Below are 19,578 nucleotides of genomic sequence, written 5' to 3'. Positions count from 1 at the left end.
ATGGTTACAGCTTCTTCTCATTTCTATTTTTTTTAAATCCATTAAGAATTGATAACAAATAAACCGTGCTAGGAGATCACTGTCCAAAGAAATGTGATTGGTTGAAAGGTACTGAGTTGTGCATGGCACATAAACCATTGCTTTACAGCACAGAACCAGAAGCATACAAACAACTTTACAGACTTATTTGGAAGAGAAAACAAAAGCAAACTATAAAATTATAACCCAACCCATCATCACAGTTTACCATGGACTGATATTTCACATACTGTACACATTTTTATGTATATATATGTATATACAGTACATAACTGTATATCTTCCTTGTAAATACAATTTAGTTTTCCTTTTATTTATTTCTTTAGTGATACTTTTATATACTTTGTTCTATTTTATTGCCTATTTTACTGTTTTTATTCTAATTTAAATATTTGAATATCTGTTTATGCATTTTCTGTGTGTGTAGCGTGGAGGGGGCTACGCCTGCATTTCATTGTGCAATCCTGTATATTATAATGACAATAAAACTGAACCTTGAACCCTGTCATGGACACTGTGTTCCAAGATGGCGCCCCATTTATTCCAATGAGAGAGAACTCACTGGGGACACACGCCAAAACAGAATCTTTAGACAGATTCCTGGTTCAGCTTGGACCTACCATGACTTGCAGTATTGTATGCACACAGTTTTCCTCAGCAGTGAGGGATTGCTATCTAAATTTCAAGTGCGCTAATTTTCAGTTTTACCTCGAAATAAATTGGTTTAGATAATCTGGACAAACTGTTGGCTTGTTTACAACCTGTCTGACCATCCGAACTTTCGTTTTTTGTCCAGTCCTGCTTTTTGTTTTGCCAATGTCACAGAAATCCCAGATAAAAGCAATTGCTTTGGAAAGTATATAATTATTATAACCGATAGAAATGATGTCCAAAACAACAAAACTATGACTCAAGGTATAATAAACAGGAATTCTCACTGGATTGTTTCACTTTCCCATTAGCTCACACAGGATGTGTTTCAGCTGCAATTCACTCTGATTCTAATTGCTCATCAAAATATAAGTAGTATAAGAAAAGCAGTGAGAAGTATCAGCAATCCTTGAGCGGGGGAATTTAGATGGGCTCATAGGAAGTGAGGTGTTGATTCAGAGGAACATAAAATGCAGCATGCTGCACATTCAAGATCAAACACGCTCAGAACAGCAGTTTGTTCTCGCAGAGGTCAGATAACCTATCACAGATTTATCAGAGGAATCCGCTTTCAGTCAGCAGCAACTGAGGTCACAGGACAAACTGCGTTATAATGGCATTATGAATGCTTAAGAATTATTATAACATGAAATATCCTTGTCGGGTCAGAATAACTGTGGCAGCAGATGATTTGTAACTCCATTATAACTAAATACAGCTTAGTAACATAACATAAATCAAATAATTGTGAAATGGTGAAACACGGTTTGTGTGTTCTGAAATCCTATATTTATCATTTCCTACAATCCCATAGGTCGTTATTAAGTTGCTGAATAGTTCCGACTGTAGGGTTTGAACACTTGTTTCTGGTCATAAAATTTTAAAATAACTGAGCTGAATAGAGGAATGACATCACTCCCTGGTGAGGTGTGATATTCTCTTCCTGTGTCCTTGAACGTTGGTCTTTCTGTGTGTGTGTGTGTGTGTGTGTATACATGCGTGTGTTTGGAGGGAGAGGTATAAGATGAAATGAACAGGACTGTTTACTCTATTCATGTGCTGCCATGAGTAGGAGGCTGTTGTTTATAGCCTATTTCCGACATGCACTTTAACCAGTAAATACTCAAATACAATTTCCTGTGTCGGTGTCATGTAGGAGTTTATTTTCTATGTAAGAAGCTCCAGCCATTTGTCAGACTTAGAAAGATTTTCAATAATAGTCTGCTATGGTTCTAATAAGAACATTAGCAACGACATTCCCAGGTAAAAGATGAAAAATGTTGTGACGGTATTAGTTTGCAGCCCCCAAAACGAGCCAAGCGGCGTGCCTTTCACTGCTCGTTTGTGCCATCAAATATAAAAGGAACCCAATCAGCAGGTAGCATTTGTACAGCATATCAACTATCCTTTGAAGGGTAGTGATGCTACAGCTCCTGTTTGTGCCTCTCATGTAATCACTGTTGCAAAATTGAGGTTTGCCAGGAGATGGATGAGTCGATTATATCACTTTAATATCTGTACAATATACAATGGCTGCAAGAGCCAGCAGCTTGTTAGCTTAGCTTAGCATAAAGACTGGAAACACTGGCTGTCTGTCAACCTCCTAGTGACAAGAAGACTCCAGGAAGTTACTGTACCTGGCATATAACCCCTTGTAAAAACACAACTTGTTGTTTTTGCACTTCAGTATTTGTAAAGATTAAGCAAACAAATTATAACATGTTCATTAGTGAGCTTTAGAGGTGCTTGTAGGCATAATTGTCAGCTTTGGACGTTTCCCCATTTCCAGTCTTTATGCTAAACTAAGCTGACCGTCTCCTGGCTCCAGCTTCATATTTAGCAGACATGAAAGTGGTATCCATCTTCTCATCTAACTTTCAATAAAGTAGGCAAATAAGAGCATATTTCCCAAAACGGTGTATTTAGATTGATTTTTTCTGTGTTTCCCGTTTCACTTTCTTGACATGTAAAATTATCTTTTAAATTGGCAAACATCACATGTGTAATTCATGGCACAATTCAAACAGGATAAAAAAAATATTTGTCTCTCGCCATTGACTACTGTACATATTTATTCCGAAATAAGGTCTAATGGTGGAAGGGGAGGGACTTTGCCTCTCTTTAAGAAAAACTGGTCATCTGTTCGTCATGGTGATGTCATGTGGAAACTAATTAATTTCCGTATTTTTTCTGTATGAGAGTACAGAGAAATTTGTGAGTGCCAAGTACCTGCTACGTAACCAGAGTAACTGGGTTTTATTTTATTTTCTCGGCTTCCTAGTTCCTCAGGCAAGGAGACATGAACTCTGGGAACATTCAGTTAGTGTAAGCGAGGGAACAGAACAGAACATACTCACAAACGCACCGCAGTTCACTGTTGAGCAAACAACAGCTCCTGCACAAATAGACTCAGATCACATGACATACTGTATGACCCATGGCAAACATACTGCATGCATATATGCACAATTCAAGCTCCTGTACACCGGATAGCAGCTGGCAGCTCAGTATTTTTGCAGGGACTTTCATTATTGTTCATTAAGTACACAAAGGAAATAAAGTCGTCAGGTGCTTCTGGTGCTTTTGAAAACATAGAAACCCTGACACACAGGTGCTATTGTGTTTGTGTGACATGAAAGTCCACTGCAAAAGCTGCATGAACTTTTTTCTTGCCTAATAAACAATAAAAACAGCAGACTTTGTACCTTTGTTGCACTGTTAAGGTGTGCTGGTGTTCTGCAGACAGGAGACACATCAAGCAACACCACTTTTCAATAAAAAAAACATCTAATTAATATTAATTTCTAAGATAGGTTTTTCCATCGACATAGGGTTTCACTTAAAAAAAGAAGATATATTTTTTGGAAAGCTAAGCATATAATAACCAAGGCAAAACACTAATCTAAGAAGCATGTCAATGATCTAATTAGTTAACTGATATTGATCATCATAATTGCTCCACATACCCTCAACATGATAATCCCACCACCCACGCAGTCATTTCTCAGGGAGTTTGATTCCACACTTCCCCAACTGATCTGATTTACAGCCTTGATAAGCTTCTGCTTCATTTCGAAAAATATTCCATATCAGATTGAAGACAACGGTTTCCTGTTAATACGACATGTTTGGCCGCGGGGTAGGGCACAACAGCCTTTTCACACCTAATATGTAATAATGCAAATGTAAATGAACCTTAGGCCAATTTGTATATTTTCACAGTTAATTCAGTTCACAGAAAATAAAAGATCATTAATCATAAAATGAAGGGAATCCTGGTAACGTTCTTCCAAGGTCCATACATTGTAGTTTGTGTTGTATCTATTGATTTGTCCCATTGACAGTAACCTTTTATAAGTATGCAGAAATTAACAGCATAATGAATCATTAACTCTATTTCTATTCAGTTAATTCAGCTATTCACGTCCTACAATTAACCAATAAAAACATTAAATTGTTAGTTATTTTTATTGTAAAGCAGTTATCAAATCAGGTTACAGAGTCCTTCAGTGTTTACTTGATCAGTTGAAATGCTAAAATATTGCTAACTTTTCAGTAGCTAATGTATAGTTTAATTTTCTAAAAAGCCTCAGTAACTTCCTTAAACAGCTGGGCACTGCCGTTTTTTGGCAAATGTTACTCAAATACGAGTAAATAGTGCATTTGTTTGGCACTATTTTCCGTGGTGGATTAATACACGTCATGCTCTAGTGAGTATTTCCAGCAGCAGGATGGTGTATGTGGGACAGAGTCAAAACAAACTCCAGTGTGTGTGTTAATGGTAATGAAGGAACATGTCAACCAGCACAATGATACGGCTCAGTGCAGTAGTGGGGTTGTTTTTAATAGTTTTTGGACAACAATGGAGCTCTCTGGTGCAGGGGAATAAGATATATCAGGCTTTAACTACACAGGTGATACTTGATAGTAGGATCAATTCATTGTTTGTTTTGTTATTTTCATGAGATTTAGTGACAATAAAAATAATAAAGAACGTCCACACAGCCTTATCCTTTAAGATGTTGCTCAAAGGAACTTCAAACAGGACGCTGGCTGATTATGGAAACATTTGACCTTTTGCTAAACCTCTTTGCTGGTTTAAAGGAACTTTGATTGAATTCTAGTACAGTAGGATTTAGATACTAAAACACTGGATTAAACCATCGACCGACAGTACAAAATATCACAAATATTTATGATGATTTTAAAATCCATCAGACCAGCATTCATGGCAGAATTTGAGAGGATTATCTTTTCAAATAGTGTTTTCTGTAACAGATAGAGCAGCCTTTTCTTTGTCTCTGTGAAATGACAGACTAACAACACAGGGATCAACACTTTACCAAACAGCTTTCTCACTGGTAATATGAAGGCAACAAGCTGGAGCTGGCAGTCCTCTTTGTGTCTTTGGTTATCAGCTGAACGTCTATTTTGTCTGTGCTGTAATCCTCCTCATCGTCATCCATGGGGGAGGATGAAAGACTTCAGCCCTGACCCAAATTCACAGAAAGACCTTGAGAGACAAAACAATAGCTAAGCTTATAGAAAAGCCCCTAATTATCGTTTTTATAGGTGTGTAGGTACGCTCTGTGGCATGCAATAGGGGAACCACGCACTGAAAACAGTAATTTAATCTGCTTGGTAAAACATTTATCAGGACAACACCTAACATTCTGACACCAGGTCATTTTCATGGTCTGAGCTAGCATCAGTTTAGTGAAGCATATGGATGTGAACGAGTAGTGCTTTCCTTACTCACTACCTACTGCTTCTACTGAGGTGCCCCTGAGTAAGACAGTTAACCCCATCTGATCCTCCAACAGACTGTGGTTTAACTGGGGAGCTCCCAGATGTGACTATGCATAACTGTAGGAGTGTGAAGCAGAATGTTGCTGAAAATGACTGTTTATGCTATCCTGGATTAAAAAAAAAAAAGATTTTTAGAAAGTACCTAAAAGCTGTTTCTTCTGCAGAGCAAGCATGTTTGAAGCAGTTAATTTGGGAGTCAGGTTTACTCCTTTCCTCTATTTTGGTAGATTTAAAATCTTCTGATCCAAGATGCCATAACACGTCTCACTGTTAAACAGATTTTAACTGTAGCTTGTAAATGTAATTCCCACCAACTATAAGAAACTACACTGTTATAAGGAGAAGGGTATTGACATTGTACAGGCAAAAATAATAGATATAAAGTACTACCCACATGAACTGAGGGAAAACCACAATCTCAACTGATTCTCAAGTTAAATTTCTTCTCACGAAATAATAACAGGGATTGTGTGGAATTATTAGGTTCTACTTTTGCCGCCAAAACACGGGGATGAAAGATAACCTCTGTCCAATAAACAAACTTCTTAAGTTACATTTGTTCTTTCACTGAAATTTCAGCCATGCCCAGGTGCCTTTAAGTTGCATTACATGGGAAATGCACTGATTTAACATATCAAAGTGTGTTTACAGGTCTTGGGGAGCCTTTATTTTTGATTTATTTTTTACTTATGGGCACACAGTAGACACCAAAACAAAGTCATAGCAATGAGCTTTGATATACAGTATAATGTCCTACAGCTATCATAATCGCAATCATGTATCTAATGTTGCAAATCCAGCAGAGACAAATCAACATGAACATCCCATTCTCAGCACATTTTATGCCTCGTTTAGTTCACCAACTCCTGAGAAAAAAATCTCTTTGGCATGCCAGATATTTTCCCTCTCTCACCACTCTCTTTGCTACTTGTCGTTTCACACTGGGAAGGTAGGATACAAACTTGTGTTAGCTTGTAAGATGAGAGCCAATGACCTTGCTTTGATATTGGTGGGCTGGCCAAAGGGAATCAACCAGAGTGACCACAAAAATGATAAATGACCTGAAATCTGCAGGCTGCAGCGCAGGATGTTGATTCTCAGTGGAATCAGCAGTACTCGAAACCGTTTCGCATTGTGGAGAGTCATTTGTTTCCACATTAAAATAAAAATATTGCTTGGTGGAGCTGTGATGCAAGCACATGTAAAAATTGGATTTTGTTTGTAATTCTGTCATTCTGTAATTCTGTATTCACGCTGTAATTGTGTTTGCTGAACACAATCCAGCCACAAACATATGCACAATGAAAACAATGTAAAGAGATGGAGAGCAGACAAACAATGTTGGCAAAGGCATTTTTCAGGCTACACTCTGTCAGTAAGTAAATATGGTTGGCAATGTGATTCTACGAATGTAATCCGATCTAAAAACATCAACAAATATCCCTTTATAACCAATTCTTTAAACCTTTTGTTTACAACAATTTATTTTCTTGCGGTTAGTATGTGTGAACCTAAAAAAACACAATGGTAACACATGGAAAAAAGTCAACTTTTCAAGTCTGGTTCGCATCAAAGAAAACAAACGTAGGTGTGATCACACCACACGTTGAAAGAATGTAATTTTCCGTGTTGGCTGTTTCTAATGCTTATTGACAACTGGTGTATTGGAATATCGCTGGAAATATCACCATTTTCTATCTTTGCCGAGGAGTGATCACAGTATGTGCTACAAACAAGTGACGCCTAATGTCTACATGTGACCGATTAGGTCAGGATAACGAGATCAAGTTAATCTCTTAACACAGTTTGTCCCATTTAAATGTCATGAAAAAAGCAGCTGAACAAACATTTTAATGTTTTTTTCCCTCACTGTTGTTGCATTTGAAACTATGCATCCCACACACTGCTGACAAATGATCAGTCCTATGAGTAACATCAGTGTACATTTGCTACATTACCCTTAGAGCAAACTTGCATGTGCAATAAACAAAAAGGTCTATACTATATTGCCATGTAGTTGATGAATTCCATGTTGTTGTGCTCTGACATTTTTCTGAGACTATGGGAATTTTTTTTAAGCCCAATAAAGACATGATGAAAACAACTGAAAATATATTATAAAATTCATATATAAAATATATAAATATAATAATTAAAATATAAATATATATATTTGATTACAGTCCTGTTAAATACACTTAAATACACTGAGTTTAGGATTAATTTTAGATTAAAAGGTAGTTTATTCTTTCTTTGTTTTCTTTTGTTTTAGTTTCAGTTTCCCATTGGTGGTGCTACGAAACGCCCCCAGAAATTCTCTTATGTGCCTGTACCAAAATAATAAACAGATGGCAAACAATTGGTGTTGTTCATTTACGCTGGAATCTGTGCTAAATAGGTAATACATGGGGGGAAAACACCAATTGTGGTATTGCCGTCACTCAACCAACTTTCCCCCATTTCAGTTGTGCAGAACACTTACACAACACAGATCTTTTTCTCTTTGCTTAACATTAATTCCAATGGCAACAACTGGCAATGACCAGATTGGAGTGATAAGAATCCTTAAATATCACAAACTCAGTATCCCCCTTTCAACCAAGTAGTGCCAGGAACTAAGCAGCCCAGGGAAGTACACTCAGGAACTAAAGGCACTTTCCTGCTTGCATTTCCACCTCATTTGAAGACCCGTGAATATTACACAAATACACTAGCCTGGTTCCAGACTTCTGAATTACCTTACATCTAAGATTTTTCCAATGATGGTTGTTTCCCCTAGTTGGACAACCAGAGCCAATCAGACCTTTGTGGGCGGGATTAAGAATGGAGACGTAATATTCCTGGGCCAGAATGAGGATCTATTCCATACAAAAATGGCAACGAGAAAAGTTCTACAGTGGAAAAGGGCTAAATGACTTTGCAGGCATTCAGGCCAAAAACAGGGGGCTGTATTAGTTAATTTATCCACATTCAACTTTTTTGGTGGGCAACCCTGCGTTTTTTTTGCTGGAGCCCTCTATATTGGCACTACCACTGCACCGGACTGGCCCTGTTCAAATGAATGAGGGGGGTAAAGTCGGTCTGAACGCGGCCTTTATTTCCCAACTTTTAACAGTAACTGCCCAGACTAGAGTAGACTCAGTCCAACTCGGTCTAGTCATTAGTCATGTGGTCCAAATCGTAGACATTATTAGGGCCCAAGACATCATGTTTATCGCCCCAGCAGCACTTTTGCCTGACCACCTAAAAATTTGTGGTTTTGCTTGAATAGTAATTTTTGATCCCAAGCACTGGGAGATGCCATGATTCACTCCCCAAGGGTCTGTGTTCATTTTTTGCTGACCAAGTGCTGATCCCAGCTTCAGATGATGGAAGAAGAGGGGGTGTATAATTATCCTGCTGACGATGAGGTCATCTCTTGAACTTCTCCTCGAGTCATCCTCCAGCTAAAACAAGGATTTCAACACACTCATCCATTCAGCAAGTGCCATGGCAAAAAACATGTGATCCAAAGATGCATGACTCCACGTTTGCAATGGGAAAATGATAATTGGTCATATGAATTATGCGCAGCCACATGCTGAGCTTCTCTAAATGACCACATAAACGGATGACTATGAGCAGCACTGTTATTGTTTTGTTTTGGTTTTTTTTAAACACAATGCCCTCATTCAGCTGGGTTCGGTGGCTTTTGAACCCCTGGGCTCCAGTGTTGTGTGAAATGATGGAGGCTACAGACGTCAACAAACCACCATCAATGCTTGGCAAGCATGTGGTTTCCAAACAAAAGGTGAAGGCGGGCAGGGTGGGGGGCCAGCAAGCTGTAACTGACACTGACCATCTGACCCTCCACCCACCTGATGGTTTATCCAGACATAACAACATCACACCTTGGAGCACTCGGGTCTAACAAGCCCAGACCTGTCACAGTTTGACCCCGAAATACCAGAAGTCAATTGAAAGAGACATCTTGTCACGATGCTTCCGTAAACACGAGGCAGAGGCTCCAGAGCAAATGCATCTTTTGTCATAGTTCATATGGGTTCAGTGACTAAAAAGGAAATAGATGACTAACTTCTCAGATGTTTGTCACCCAGTTTAATATTTCCCTAACAACCGTGAAATCGACAAAAGCACACAATGTGCCGAAAAGGATGGAATTAGCATCCCTACTTTGGTTGTCTACCGGTTTCAGATTTGTCTTTTCCGATCAATTTTGAAGATTGAATGAGTTAATTGGTATGTTGTTAGATGTGAAAAAGAAACCTGGTAATTGGGAGAAATCTGATTAAGGCAGGAAATCAGAAGCTGTTTATTAGCACTGTAATAACCTGGTTACTGTAATATGTGTGGTTACATGCAGCTGGTCAGGACTCAGATTTTACTTAAACCATATTTTTAAACCAAAATTGGCATATTGTCAGTGTAATGGGGCTTCAGCATGAAAAGTTTGAATCTTTTACATTTTTATCTTTTCGGTTGGAAGCATTTTGCCTGAAGGAGCAGTTTGAAAATAGGAGTAGTTAGATAGTAACCCTTCTTATTATATTTTAATAGTCTGCTGTTCACCTTATGTTCACTTAAGTTTTGGTTTCAGCTTGATTCTGACATTGGACTGACAAAAACCTAGTTTAAAGAGCTTTATTATGAGGGATCCTAGCAGCGAAGCTCGCTGCAGAAACCCTATTGTTTTTGTTCTCATTATTCTTACTTCTTCTTTGTTATTTTTTTTTCCACAAAAACGTTTTCTGGAGCATTCAGTTGCATTTTACAGTTTGTAAAAGCTTGAAACCTTCCGGTAGATTCCTGCTCCAGAGTCCAGATTAAAAATGCAGAAGTAAAACATGTACTGTATATCTGTCATGTTTACATTTAACACTCTGTGGCAAATTCTTTTTTTCTGTAAATGAATAGATGGATCATTTCTACTGTTTTACTTGTGCACTTTCGAGTCTATGCAAAAGAAAGAGTAATTCAGAGTAAATAAAAGCTCTTAGTTTCTTTTTTCTCTTTCAGTTTGATTCTCATCTGCAAACTAGAATAAGAAGAATACATGGGAAGAATGAAGAAGAAAAACACTGGCATTTAAGTCTTGATCGGGTAGAAAAATAAATGATCATGTGCCAATTTACACGTGCCATGTTTACACTGTTGGGGCGCAGCATTTATTCTTAGACCAAATGTCCTGCTACTTCCTTCCCGTCTATAACAAGCTGGGAATTTTGCTGGGAACATCACTCCCCTTCCAGACAGAATGCTAGCTAGCTGTTCTTTCCTCTGTAAAACAAAACATGGAAAGCCTCCAATGACCTAATGCAGAATAAACGACCTGCTTTAGAGTACACTGTGTACTGAGAAAGAGCAGACGGTTACAACAACTTCTGCTTGAGCAAAGAACGACACGTAGCTGCCGTCTCACAGCAGCCACAGTGAATTGACAGAAGAGAATACTGCAACATATTCATACATATTCATGAAAACTCAGTTACATCACAACAGAGGAAGAAAAAACCCAAATTAATCCATATAATTAAAACTGTCCAGATGAAGTGAACTAAAAATGTATCAGAGATTCTTAAAACTATTAAACATTTAGAATAATTTCATTACCTTTAGCCTCAAAGATAACGCAGGAATAAACGGCCCTTGTTGTTTCAGCGAAAACATTGCGTTCTATTACCATGTCTCTGAAATACATGTACACAAATACATGACGGATCTGCAGAGTCTGACTTTTGCATAAGTTCTGGAAGCTAGCCCTACAGTTTGCTACCAGAGTAATTCCCAACCTTCTTTGTCAGAGGAACCCCCACACGTCTATCAGATGAGAACCCCCCCCATCGCCCCCACCCGTCTTGTCCCAAATGTGTTAATTTCAGCACATTTTGTCAGTGTTTAGGTCAGTTTGATCAACTTTGCTTACTATCACTTTAAGTGTCAGAAGATTATTAATAATATTAATTAATTAAGCTAAATATTTAACACATTTATCAATTACTTTTAGCAAATTATTTCGACTCCTCTGCTCACTTGCTAACTAGTTTTCAGAATTCATGATCACAATTTAAACATACAGACTGAACAAAGTAAATATTTTATGGAGGTCAGGAACTGCAGGCTGCAATAAGAAATGATAGTGGGCAGCCTGCAGGTCATAACCGCAAACATGGATAAGCTGTCTATTAATACTGCACTGTGGTCATCAGTCAAAGATGACACGTCACCTAAAGATGACACATCACCCAGTGGTTTAAATTTGATCTGTGATAAATATCCATACACCACGAAGAGCTTAAGGTTCAGAGTTTACACTGAGGCGCTGATGAATGAGAGCCCTTTGACTTATGATCTCTGACTATTTTTAAAACTTCTATGTATGCTAAGCAAAGGCAGCCATTTATATGAACAGTGCCCAAGCACAAAGAACATTCAAAGTGTGTGACAACCTGGGACAATAAGTATTTTCCTTAATATGCTTCATGCACAAAGAGTAAGGTGAGTGCGATACTGAAAAAGGAGGACTGAAACTAATTATGTTTGTTTGTTTAATCTATTATTTGTTTTTGATTAATTATTAGTTAGTCACTGGTTTATAAAATGGCCAAAGCTCAATGATCTCTGCTTACTTTATTTTTTCTTTCCCATATCTTCTTAAATAAGTAACTTTGTCAAGTGACACATAGATGAATTCTGTTCTGTTGAACAACTTATCACTAACTTATCAGTTAGTTTTAGTGCTATTAAGAGCCTTAATCTTTTTTAGGACATCACAGGTCTCAATATAGTCTCAGATTTGCATATAGTAATATTTACAGACGTGTGTAAACATCAACTTTCAATAAGCTTGATTTTACTTCAGACAACCAAATATGATTACATATTTTCATCCAAAGAGTCAAGTAGCCTAATGTGCAGATAATGCACAACGGATCATCAATTCAGCCTCCTAATGTGTCATCAGTCAATAGGCTGTTGTGGGTCAGCACATACTGAGCTCACCAATTCAAAAGCTGCTTTGGCTTTGGGTTCATGGACACTACCAGGACCAATGACAGAATGTGTTTGCTTACATCCAAACTAGATTAAAACAGGAGAATGTGTTGACATTCACTTATAGATACCTGTAGGAATGAGTGGAAGGCTTGTGTATTTCAAAACAGAAGATATAACAAGGAACGACAAGTGTTTGCAGGGTTTTTACCAGAGGGATATAGGTTATGCAAATGTCCACTTTTTGCATAAAGTTTTCCAGGGAAAAAGCTTCTGGCACACAGGAAGTGGTGGTTTTACATTTCTAATTTCAGAATAAAATTTTGGAATGAAATTAAGAATTGAGAAGTTTGCTTTAGAAGCCATGGATGTGCAGAAAAGTGTGGCACCTCCAAAAGTCAAGTGAAGAATAAACAAAAACCAGTATGGGCTACTCTGAGTGACAAGTGATCTCTGGGAAGTGTAGTGCAGAAGCACCACTGCGATGACCAAACAGAGAGACAATTTGGCACTATAAAACAGGATTTACATGCTTATTTAAAGAAATGTCCTGAGACACATTTAGACTTGTGTTTTGCTCAAAGTCATTTTTGCTGATAGAGGAAAGAGTTGAGCAGACACCCTCAGGGTACTCTGCACATGTATATAAACACGTTCTGTAAATTCAAATTGCAGAGCAGACTGTAGGCCAAGATTTAATTAAAGACTCTTTCTGAAGCTCCAAGAACGACTGCAAGTCTCTAATTCTTTGCCAGTGAAGCAGCTCTAGAAACGTTCGTGATGTTTCAGTACTTGTTCTGTGTCTGTTTTTGTTTTGCTGGTAAGATGTACAAGCACTTACTCAACTTTTTAAATTTAACAAATCCTGTTTCTCTTTTACACAGTGTTACTTCAAACTGCGAAGACTCGGCCTATCTTTGCGCCTCAGAGTCAGAATTCTGAGTATTTGCTGCTTCTAACGAGTAACTCTGCAGCTGAGTACTCCTGTTAAAGATAAACTTGTGCGTCAGCTGACTTCCCAGAAACTGTTGCTTTTTTTAAAAATCAAGGGGCGGGCTGTTGCTACGGGGAAGTGGAGAGGCGTATAGCCAATGCTCTGACTGTCTGAGAAGACTATTGCTCAAAGCTCAAGTTACGAAACTGCAAATAAAACTGCAGCAGGCTGGCTTGAAGCTTCAGTGGGAAGAAAACTTGAGAAATGAAACATGATGAAATTAAGTTTAAGTTAATCTAGTTATGAAACCAATTTGAACTGTTTTGTAGCTCCTTGTTAGAGCAACCAGAATGCAACCCACATCCCCAAAAGGTCTGCAGAGAACCACTTACATTCTTTACAATCCAAAGGAATTAAAGTTTATGAATGCTTAATGCACAGAAACTTTGAATAGGTTATCTGAGCAAAGCTAAGGATGGGTCTAGTCCTGAATAATATTGGGTCTCCTCTGGGTTGGGTAGTTCCTGGAAAGTGATCTAAGCTGAAAATAAATCAATACACCTCACAGTATCTGAATGTTCAGTATGTGTGCAGACAATAGTTTCAAAACCACTCCTTAAACTATCCCATGACAGGAATGTGTTCACCTGCTGAAGGCTTTCTATAAGCTTTCCAGTTTACAGCTGTGCTGCACTATTACATTTGACTAGTTTTTTCACCCACAACAGATGATTTACACTTAAGCAAAACAACTGCAGCTGGAAGATATGAAAACTGCAATAAATTATCAATCAACTCACACATAACTCACTTTCTAGTGAGCTCTGTTTTCTTGAAATAATGCTTGACAGCTTCCTCATCAAGTTGTTTCTCTTGCTGTGAAAGATAACCGAATACCTAACCATAGTGGGCACGTCCAAAAGTCTACTGTTAATAGCCCTGTTGACATAGCCAACCGCAATGGTTTCATTTTCAGTTTGACGCAAATTATTTTGCCTTAAGAATTAAGAAAATTTTAAGCTGTGTACAAATTCATGGGAAGTTTTTGTTTGTTTGTTTTAAGCATGCCAATATTTAGTCTAATGATGATGTTCCTTCCACTAATGTGCAGCCCTATTAAGTTATCATGTTTGATTACTCAAGTTTCATTAGTTTACTTTGACACAGCTATGGTTTCTGTATGTGCAGCTTGTCATTGATAAACAAGATAACATTAACATCAAGGTTGTTCAAAGACTTGCATATTCAGCTCCTAGACACTGCAGTGCTGTCTGTTTTACACCCCCCCAATCCACTTGTGTATGGTGCAAACTGCTCCATAAAATTGCCTAAGCCTCAATTCCCCATTGTAGAGCAGCCTGTTCTTCACAATGAACTGTGCAGTGGTAACCAGGGTGGTGGCTAACATCATTAGCTGCAGGAGAGGACATGGGGAGGTCTGCTGTGGATCATCACCATGGAGAGGCTCTATTCCATTTCCTCCTAAGACCTCGATGAGTGTTGTTTGTCCTGTAACCCGAGACAACGGGAGGATCTGAACAAACAAGGGCGCAGCCACACATCACCAAGGATTCCCCTGCTTGAGGCTTGATATGGTCTACACTAAGATTTAAGGTTTTAGATGACAATAAGTGCAAATATGTTCTTGTACTCCCGGATTAATGTTACAACAGTACAGCAGAACAGAGTGAAGCTATAGTCTAGCAGACTCTAGAAACCTTCCTTACTACAACCACATCAGAGATCTAAGTGGGTAAAAGAGAAAATGGCTGTAATTTTGTATAAAAAAAACTAAACTAAAAATAGACACATTATAAGCATCTAAGAACCCAATCAAATATATCATGTATGATACATTTGATTAATATGATATATTAAAACATAAATACTTGATTGAGTCACCAGTTTCTAGGTAGCTAAAAGACGGTGTAGACTGTGTTATGCAATTTTGAGGATGTTGTGAACTGTTTACCCCAGTTTCACAATCTAGCTGGTGCTGGTGCATTCAGCTGCTGTGCACCAGCTCTTCAACACGCTTCCACTGCAACTCGCAAAACTGCGGATGCAGCTGAGTGTGCAGTGTGATGGAGGCTCTGCCACCGCCTCATCAAATTTCTAGGAAACGGCAGCCATTGCTCTGTCTTGGGTTGTGGTGTGAAGTGCGGAGGCGTTAACCTTAGTTGAGAGCGAAGTGACTCATTTCAGCACACCAGAAACTGTATGAGCTTAGACGTAACCTCTAGCTTTTGCTAAATTCCCTTAACAGAAAAAACAGTATCAAAAAGGTCAAACCATGAGTCACATTTCTTTTTTTTATTATTTAAAAGCTTACAACTGGATCTGTACTAGTAATCATTGTCTGCTTTCTCTCTCTCTGACGACCCATATTCTTCCCAAAACTACTGTCAGCTCTGGCGCAGACAAGCAATCTGCATCTTCCCAACTCACAGTCCTTGTTTATTTCCTCAGACTCAAACGTTCCAGGCTGGTGTTCAGCCAAAAGTCCTGCATGTGGTTGATCTCGTCTGCTAGAGCAGATCCAACATTTTCCTAACAAGGAAGTAGAGCTACACTCATGCAAATCCACTGCCGCCTCCCCTCACATGGTTATGTGTCCATACAAAGTATCCAGGGGTTATGAATGGAGTCTATGGAAATGGGCTTCATGACATGGAAAAAAACAGCTTTCCCTTCCTGGTTTGGCCTAGGGCTTGTTTACAAACACCATTGCCACCAGGGAATTGTGATATATATATATGCACAAACACATAACCAAACAAAAAATAAAATAAAAATAAAAAATTCATGTCAACTGACTGCCCATACCACTTTAATTTGCATAGAAACACATTTTACATTTATTAGAAAAATAAAATTTCTTTGTAAATTAAATAAAACCTAATTGTTTGAAGGTTGACTGCTGTCAGTAAAGTCTGTCCCTTTACGTCCAGAGCAAAATTTTTTTTTACTTATTTTGCAGTTGGGGGGTGGAATGGAGCCCAAGAAAAAGATCATCTTATCAGCAGTTAAGCTTCAATGTCCTTCGTCTTAAGTCCATACTTGAGAGGTTGTTAAAAATAAGTCTCTGGGAGTCCAACAAATTCACCTGATCAACAGGGCCAGTGTTGCCCCGATACCAGCAAATCCAGCAACGGCCATGAGTGTGTTCCTCACCGTGGACTCCGGGTCTGCTACTCGAAAGAACTCGACAAAGCCGTCCTGGAAAGAAATGATTAAAAATCATTAGGTGGAAATCCGAGTGTGAAGCACAGACGTATGTTCACTGGACACATAGGCTTTGTTGCACAATGAGAGCAGTTATGCAACCAGTACATTTTTCTACATCCTGTCATTCAGCCATTAGTCATAACTCACCCAGGAGTTGTTTTTGATCAGCCAGTCCCTCTGGTCAGACAGCAGGTATGTGGAGATCTCATTTCCCACCAGCTCCACACAGTTCTCCCTGCCTTTCTCCTTCAGGTACTGAGACACCACTGCCCCGAAGGCAGCCAGGCTGGCGATACGACCCCAGTTGGTGGTTCCGTCCGCAAAGAGGTTCTTGGCTACTGAGCTGACAAAACTCGCATCATCCCCTCTGTCATCCAATGACAGTTTGTTGATCATACCTAAAAAAAAAATGGTCTGGGTGAGAAATCTATCTCTTATACATTTAAGGTTGCATTGCAGTGAGGCCATCAACTCAATTCACAACTTACTTCAATTGAAATGAGTTATAAGTAAGTGACTGCTGACTTAAAATTTACTTAAGTATTTTTTCCTTTTACGTCTTGAGAATAAAATGGCTCCTACTGGTCAAAACAGCAGCTCCAAACATGGTGTCTGTTATATAAATACAGCCTGTAGCTGAAGCAGGTAAAGGCTATGAGCAGCTGTCTTTGTTTAAAATCCATACTGGTCACTACCTACCATTGTATGCGTATCTGTGTTTTTTCAAAACGTCCTCCACAACTCGTTTCATTGTTGATAGTGCTTTGCTGTCATTCCACTGAGGTTTAGAAAGTCCAGTAAAGTCTCTCAGGAAACGGCTAATGAGTTGCCTCGTGTCATTTTCCAAGACTTCGTCCCCTGCTGGGCAACTGCTGACGCCGATTTCACTGTCTGACTGCAACTCCGGGGTGCACGGCAACGAGCCGTCCTCAATCTCATCGTTGTTCTCTCGAAGGCTTTTTGTTACATACCCATTTGTTGACTTCACTCCCAGATTCTTGGGCCGTTTTGGGTTATCGTTGGACCCAACATTTCCGTTGTGAGAGTCTAAAGAAGAGCCCATGGCAATGTGCGGTGAGGAATCTCCTGAGCCGTAGTGCATCGATCCCTCCACGACTCCATTTTGAGGAAGAATAAAGCTCATGACTCCGGCCGTAACGTTGAACGCGGCCCGTTTCGTTGGCGGAATAATATTCATTTTGAGTATTAGCTTGAAAATTACGCGTACTTGTTTAGGTGATGTAGTAGGGTTACAGTGGATTTACGCTAGCCTGTATGAAACAAAAAAAGCTAGCCTTATCCCTAACATTCACGCATTCTCCATGGTGGGCTGAAACGGAAGTGAAGCTTTGAAGCGCTGCTGTGGTATTTATACGAATGATGTGGGCGTACTATAACGCCACCTACGTGAGCGTGATACGTTTTGCGTCAATCAGACGTCAACCGCATTTCCAAACCTATGTATTTAAAACTGTTTTTTGTTTTGTTTTATTTGTTTAACCTAGTTTAAGCTAGTTTAAGCCCGACGGACGGTACCGCAGGTTGACCCCAGTGGCGTAATTACAAAAAATCGCGATGGAAGATGGTCTATTTACAGAACATATGACTGTTATATTATTTTGAAAACATGGGTTCTTCATCTTTCAGAATCCGTAAACCCCTTGTATGTTGTCCAAGCGATGTCTTATTACTAAGTATTTTAACAATAAAGTCGTACAAATATAAACTTACTAACGTAAATATAAGAACAAGTTGAAATCTACAATAACATGCTTGGTATCGATGGAAACTAGAAATTCCGAGCTTTCTAATAAAATATACGCACCACGATGGGGGGAGACACAACGTTTGCTATTTCCGGGGAAACATAGCAGTCAAACTTCACATTTTACAGTCACACTGACATGAATCATGTTATTGCCAAATATTTTACCAAGGCTTATGTTAATTTCGCCACATTTTAGTTATGTACGTGCCTACTGTAAGTTTGGACCAGCCATGAGTCAGAGACCGTCACGGGGGGGTTCATGGATGTATTATTAGACATGGGTGGTGAGAGGGGGGTTCACCAGCCATTTCACTGCAGCCAGACTGAATCCCTATGGCGGGGGCTCCGGCTCTTCGTCCCCATCTGGTGGTTCTATCGAAGTACTGACACCAATTAATATTACGCCCTTCTGACTCAAAACTAAACTGAGGAGACCTCATAACGCTGAAAATACAAAGCAGGAGTGTGCAGGACTGACTGATTTGCGGGATATTTTTGTATTTTTCCATGACATCAAAAGTTAAGACATGACTCTCCCAACATTAACCATCACCATCAGCGAGAATATTATTAAATGACAATAACAAAGGCTATAATAACAGCAAGAGATAATAATAATAATAATAATAATAATAATAATGCAGTTTCTTAAATTGTTTAATCTATATTTTTTATCTGATAAGTACAGTTTAATATTTTTTTTTCTCTTTTATACCCCCGTCAAATAATACAGTGTCATGGTGTAAGTGCAGTTATGTCATGCAGCAGTTACGGTGACATAAATAAAGTCCTTTGATCTGTTTACATTTTGATAAATGACTGCAAACTTTCACTTTAATGCTGATCTTATTGCAGTAAATTGCAAAAAGGGGACATATCAATGACATATATAGCCACCCTGTCCTACATATTAGCACACATAACCTTTGTTATCACGAGGGTATATTGACAAATTTCCTCAAGTTTAAGAACAGAGGGTTCTTGTCATCCCAGTCTGTGAGACTTTAAACCTGTGGTTCTTCGCTACACAAGTAAAATTTTCCATTTTTTGTTGGAAATAGCCAGAATGTCCGGACCTCAACAGAGGATTGTGCTAGTGTTCAGAGGGAGGTTGTACTCCCTTTCAACCCCTCCATTATGTTTACCCACAAGATCCAGC

The 19,578-nt window shown here is 38.8% G+C and overlaps 1 protein-coding gene across 2 annotated transcripts in view; it reads right to left on the bottom strand.

Annotated features, from left to right (window-relative positions):
* Positions 1 to 18,005, bottom strand: part of mcl1b (MCL1 apoptosis regulator, BCL2 family member b) — a 35,148-nt gene extending 17,143 nt beyond the window's left edge. Inside the window, exons 1-3 of one of the 2 annotated variants that reach the window (XM_044209520.1) lie at positions 17,351 to 18,005; positions 16,799 to 17,049; positions 16,530 to 16,642 (exon numbers count right to left, since the gene is read on the bottom strand). In XM_044209520.1, coding sequence (XP_044065455.1) covers positions 16,530 to 16,642; positions 16,799 to 17,049; positions 17,351 to 17,849 — 863 coding nt within the window. In that variant the 5' untranslated portion in view covers positions 17,850 to 18,005. The remainder of the gene's footprint in view (positions 1 to 16,529; positions 16,643 to 16,798; positions 17,050 to 17,350) is intronic. The other variant, XM_044209521.1, reaches the window with a different exon arrangement.
* Positions 18,006 to 19,578: the final 1,573 nt, after the last annotated feature.

Source organism: Siniperca chuatsi, linkage group LG9, assembly GCF_020085105.1.
Source record: "Siniperca chuatsi isolate FFG_IHB_CAS linkage group LG9, ASM2008510v1, whole genome shotgun sequence".
Taxonomy (NCBI): domain Eukaryota; kingdom Metazoa; phylum Chordata; class Actinopteri; order Centrarchiformes; family Sinipercidae; genus Siniperca; species Siniperca chuatsi.
This window is presented reverse-complemented; position numbering and strand designations above follow the sequence as displayed.